This window comes from Aplysia californica, unplaced genomic scaffold (assembly GCF_000002075.1).
Source record: "Aplysia californica isolate F4 #8 unplaced genomic scaffold, AplCal3.0 scaffold00026, whole genome shotgun sequence".
In the NCBI taxonomy this organism is placed as follows: domain Eukaryota; kingdom Metazoa; phylum Mollusca; class Gastropoda; order Aplysiida; family Aplysiidae; genus Aplysia; species Aplysia californica.
Window position 1 is genome coordinate 1,385,850 of NW_004797296.1, and position 6,241 is coordinate 1,392,090.

General features: G+C 41.1%; 1 protein-coding gene across 1 annotated transcript; it reads right to left on the reverse strand.

Annotated features, from left to right (window-relative positions):
- Positions 1–851: 851 nt before the first annotated feature.
- LOC101851625 (glycerol-3-phosphate acyltransferase 1, mitochondrial-like) lies at positions 852–4,111 on the reverse strand. Its single transcript, XM_005091137.3, has one exon. It carries the CDS (start codon positions 3,373–3,375, stop codon positions 931–933), a length of 2,445 nt encoding a protein of 814 aa, XP_005091194.1. The 5' UTR covers positions 3,376–4,111; the 3' UTR covers positions 852–930.
- Between the last annotated feature and the right edge of the window lie 2,130 nt (positions 4,112–6,241).

The window sequence follows — 6,241 nt, forward strand, 5'->3', positions numbered from 1 at the left end:
ACATAAAGTATAAATGTGTGCATTGAGTAAAACATAACAAAAAGAGAGACACAAGGTCGGTTGTGAAAATTTAAAAGAGGGCAAAAAGGGTCCACACAGGATTTAAAGCAAGAGTGGTAATCTGAGCAAACTTATAGATTAACCCATCCCGGAATTGGCTTTCTAACTACGAAGCATATACAGACCCGGTAACCGGGAACAAAGTCACGAAGTATACAGACCCGGAGGGGAACTCTTTTGTGATTTCGGAAAGTTTCAGCGCCCAGACCCGGTAGTGTGTGTGTGTGTGTGAGCGCGCACGCGTGTGTGTGTGTGAGAGAGAGAGAGAGAAAGAAAGAGAGAGAGAGAGAGAGAGAGAGAGAGAGAGAGAGAGAGAGAGCAGGGGGAAGTGCTAGCAAAATGTACATGCCCCAGTTGGCAGGAGGGAACGAGAGAAAGATAAGAGTGGAAAAATAGGTGGGGAGAAAGAAAGACAGAGACAAACAAAGAAAAAGAGAATGCGAGTGATACACAGAGACAGAGGAGAGAGAGAGAGAGAGAGAGAGAGAGAGAGAGAGAGAGAGAGAGAGAGAGAGAGAGAGAGAGAGAGAGAGATCTAGAGAGGGTGACAGCTCGATTGTAATTATGAAATCGTTCTTTTCTTCAAATTGTGATTCCCCCAACTCCAAAACGGAGGAAAAAACGATCGTTCTCGTCATCGAAAAGACATCCCCGCAATCTTCATTTAGATCTAGATCTAGGCTAGCCTCGAAACTAGATCAATGATTTATGTCTGTCTGTCTAGATCTAGACCTAGGCCATAGATCTAAAAGAACGTAGGTCTACCCTGAGCCAAGAAGATCTTTCCGAAATCACAAAGGAGTTCCTATACCGGTTCTGTATACTTTGTGATTTAGTTCCCGGTTACTGGGTCTGTATACACACTCCCTTTTAACTAAGAGCAGCCTGCAAGAGTGAAACATGATGCTCAAGTCTCGGTCTGGCATCCATTTCCTCACTGAGGCCAAGGATTGTAAGGTTGGCACCTCGGTATGAGTATATTATGTCCATGTCTTGCAGCGCTTTCACCGCAGACCTGAGAGTGATCATGGCACAACTCTCCGAAAACACTGCCAGCCCATCAGAGACTCTCTCCCTTGCAAACTCTCCCAGTGCCTTCACAAATACTTCCTCTTCTTGCTCTTGGATCAGACTGTCCAGAGCAAACTTCCCCACCAGCATGTACGACTCCAGGAGAGGAGCAATGACAGAGAATAAAAAGTGGAGACGTTCCCGAACATCTGATCGAGCCATGTTGAGGAGTAGCGGTTGCTCTGAACAGTACTCTCCCTCGTCTTCGTCTTCGTCAGGATCAAGAGATTGAGCCAGCCTTTCTGCCCACCTCCTGTCCTTCCCCTCAAACATCATCTCATCGCCTTGGCTATCTTCTATGTACAAAACTTCTTTTGAGATCATGTTTTCCAATGTCTCCATGAGAACCGAGCTAATGTAGCCACATGGTGGAACAAATATGTATTCACTGTGGAGAATATTGCAGATTTCCTCTGCCGTTTCCAGCACCTTGTCTCTGGACACTTTGACTTGCTCCATGGTATTCGCACTTTGGAGATGATAAAAAGAAAGGCCACTTTCATACAGCACGGCAGTGGCCACGACACTTTCCAGAGCAAAATGTGTGGAGACCAAGTTACCATAATAACTCAGTTCAAACACATTTGGCAGCAGGAGGTTGGGGACCAGCTTAATGTCATTGTTCTCTGCATGCCATGCTGTGGAGATGAGATCGCTTCCCAACAGCTTCTGAGCATGCAAAATAGCATCTTCAGGTCGACCGCAAAACCCAACATCTATACGAATCCCTTGCAGTTCACGAACTATCCAGTGAACAGCTTGCACGAGTTCTTTCATGTAGGCACCATGGCGGTATTTGGTGAGCAGCAGAAACGCAGTCAGGTGTGTAGACATTGGTGGTGTACAGCGGTCATTTGAGTACACAACATGATCAGCAAGGGCTTTAACAGACATCCGAACACTTTCTTCCCCATTTGTAGGCATCAAGGCTTGAGAAAAGTTTGGATATGAAACTCTATGATTCAAGGGCACTTTTCTTGAACTTTCTGCTGTCAAAGGGTTATATGGGTGGTCTTTTGAATGCTGTAGGAATTCCCGAAGAGAAAACGGCTGAGAAAAGTCAACTCTGACATTACCATAATTGTTAAAGAAGACGTGGAATATCGCCTTCATGGCTCCCCAGAAAGATTCCTTTATTTTTGGGATACCCATTTGCTCCCTGTTGTAATTTCCATCGATGATTTTTTCATAACTGAATGTCACAGGAACAATGTAAGCATCAGATATTTCCCCTTCATTGAAAGCATCCACTACAACAGACAAAAGTCCCCCTTTCGGGTTCACAGACCGTCCAGTCCGGGTTCTGCCACCTTCGATGAAAAATTCTAGGTTTTCACCCTTGCGAAGCAGAAAGCTCATGTACTCGTTGAGAATAGCTCTATACAGCACATCTTTCTCACCCTTTTTACTGTCCAATCTCCGGCGGATGAAAAATCCCCCAAGGGCTCTCATCAACAGGTTGAAAAATGGAATATCCATGTTGTCTCCGGCTGCTACATGCGGAGCACGGATGTCATAGTGCCACAGGATCAAAGTCACTAAAATGTAATCAAGGTGGCTTCTATGTAAAGGCAAATATATCATTGGGATCTCTTTTTCACTTGACTGCCGAATCATCATCATTTGTCCACGGCACACTTGTACACTTTGAACGAAACGAGCGAGAAAGCGGGTCAGAAACCATGCAGTAATGGAAATAAAAACCGGAGAAACAGAAGCTTTCATGGTGTTGATGATTTTTACACATCTTTTCCTTATAACTAACAGCTGTTTTGACATGACATCTTCCTCACAATGAACTCCTCTTATCATTTGTTCGGCTGTACATTGAATTGCATTGACAACTCGAGGGCTTGTCAGTACAACACTAGAGATATCCGGATAAGTATTAAACAGAGGTCTTTGAAGAGTATATGCCTCTAACGGGAACAACTGGCTCAAAATACTAGAGCTTGCAATTTCATTCCTTACATCAAACAAGTTTCTCATGCCAAGCTCTTTGAGGCCTGTGTCTTTCAGCTCTCTTTGACTTAGAGGCATACATCTGCAGCACTGTCCCATTAAGGGGCGATTGGTTGTAAAATGAGATGGAGTATATGAAGGAATCAACTTAAATGCACCAATGGTCTGAATATCAAAACGATTTTCTGTGTTGCTCTTCACAGTGCGACGTCGGAACAACTTGCGTTGTGTGGGTTCTTTTGAAGATCCCATACCTGCAACACCTCCACCAATGCTTCTCATTTTGATTGTTTTCTGAAAAAAAGCTTACAGGCCACAGGCCTTTGATTAATATTCAAAAGTCAATGTCTGCCACGAATAGCTTTTAAGTTTGAAGATCTCACATGAGTAGCCTTATATGATGAATGAATGTCCGCCAAACACTGAACAGTCACACCAGAAGACCCAGCCTTACGCCCAAGCAAGACAACGCAGCTGATTCTTGCATCAGTTCGTCGCGATCTTCCACTTTATCTCCGCCATGGTAGACAGTTTCTTGAGAAGGACAAAGAATTCATATTACATTAAAAAACACTACATCTAAACTTGAAACGGTATTTTACGTCTGAAATACTTTGCTGTTTGTTGATGTGGTTGGTTTACTGTAGTTTACAGCAACGAAGTAGGCAGCCACATCGCCTTTCTTGCAGTCATAGAGGTCATGCTTGTTGTTGCAACTTTCGATTTAAACCGGAAGTCAATGTAAAACAGTAACCTGAAATTGTAGATTTAGGAATAAAGGGACAATATTATTTTATACAAAATATAGGTTTTTTACGCTGACTGAATAGTCTGAGATTATGACGACTAGATTTCTACTCGTATCTGCCTCAGACTATTACTTTGAACGAAGATTTATTTTTTTTAAGCAAAGAAAAATTGTTGTACAGGATTTGGTAAAGGAGCAAATGATTATCTCACAAGGCTCATTATTATTTAACTGGTCTCTTCATCGGGGCTGGGAGAACGAAAGGCCTACAATCAAACGTGGGGGCCTCCCCCCCCCCAAAAAAAAAAGCAAAACAAAAACAAACAACCAAAAACCAAAACAACAAAACAACAACAACAAAACACAAACAAAAAACCAACAAAAAACAAAAACAAACAAACAAAACAAAGAAGAAAAAAACAAAAAAACTCAACAAAAACTACCAAAAAACAAAACAAAACAACCAAACACTCACAAGTAAACAAAATTACAATCACAAACTCGATCAAAGAAACAACACTCACAAACACACACTCTTAATAATATATATACACACACACACACACACACACACACACACACACACACACACACATATACCCCATACACACACACGCGCGTGCGCGCACACACATATTAATTTATAATGACTAACTAAAAAAACAGACCCCAATAGTCTTTCGGTATTAAGGGCATGCATCTTTGCGCTCCCTGAGAATTACCGGAAGATCTGTTTAGAAAAGAGCAAAGGAAAGAGAACAAGAATTTTTTTGGAATACGCTCTCTCTCTCTCTCTCTCTCTCTCTCTCTCTCTCTCTCTCTCTCTCTCTCGCTCTCTCTCTCTCTCCCCTCTCTACTGTCTCCATTGTTTGATTTCCCCCCATAGGGTTAATTTATAAAGATGACGGAGAACGAAAGCTTCGTGGATGTGGCAAGTCGTAAATTTAATTTGAGACCAAGAGCAGGGGGTGAAATTATAGGGAGACAAGTTAAGCTATGATTTTTCGATATCGTCGTCAAACTGATAACTTATTAGTATTCCCTGAAAGCAAAGTTTTACATAAGAGATTTGGGGGGGGGGGTGTTTAATTGTTTAACGATAATCATGCTACAATATGTATTTTCCTTGCTTTTTTCAACATTCAGAATTTGAATTTAGACAAACTATTTCTTGACCGCAACCCACTGTTCAAGTTACCCAAAACAGTAGGAGGACAAAGAAATAAAGATGCTTCCAGCTGTAGTAAGAAAAACAAAAATGTCGTGCTGATTGTTACAACTAGGCATGGATAAAACGAATAGATTGTAATTGTAACCAATATTGAGAGTGCAATGACCGTATCGGTTGTTCAAAAAAGTAGGACAAAGAAAAAAAAGATGCTTCCAGCTTTTGAGTAAACATTTGGGTTTGGATGGAATTAAGCCGGGCAAAGAAGTCTATAAAATGATAGCGCCGACAGTAAAACACAATAATGTGTTGGTTGTTTAAGATATAGGTATGCACAAAGACTAATAGATTAGGATTAAACCATTTATTTAAAAAGTAGGAGGACAAAGAAACGCAAAGATGCTTAAAGTTTTTGAGAAAAGATTTAGGTTTGGATGGAATTTAGCCGGGCTAAGCTAGAAGCCTATAAAATTCTAGCACTTGAGGTAAAACACAATAATATTGTACAACTAGGCATGGACAAAAACTAATAGAGTATAGAGAATAAAAAGAGTGTAGCGACCGACCGCACAATGTACCCAAAAACAGCGGAAGAACAAAGAAATAAAGGTGCTCCAGCTTTTTAGAACACATTTAGGTTTGGATAGAGATTAGCCTTGCCAAAAAAATCCTATAGAATGCCAGCACCTGTGGTTATTCACAATGATGTGTTGGTTGCTATAATTACTCAACATAGTAAGAGGGTAAATAAAAGATGCTTCCAGTAAAGTTCCAGTTTTTGATCAAACATTTTGGTTTGGATGAAATGTATCCGGACAAACCTCCCGTAAGCTGACAAAACGCCTTTTTTTCATTTTGTCGCAAAAACTTTTTATTTGCTAAACCGATAGTCTGACCTGTTACCCTATTTGTGTGAAAAAATCAAAGTGAAACTGTGACTAGTTTTTGAATAAATTAACATTCAAATTTCGGAAGAACAGCTTTTTTAAATGGTTACGATGACAAAACGCAATTGTTTAAGAGTTCGCTGACAAAACGCCTTTTTTCTCGCCACGGCTTTGGAAAAAAGGCGTTCTGTCAGCAAACTCTGGTCAAGGAAAACGCCGACAGAACGCCTAATTTTTGTTGTCTTGTTCAAATACTGTAACAGTGATTCTCGTCTTAGATATGATCTCCCCACGCCCCCCACACACAAAAACACAAACACACACACACACACACACACACACACA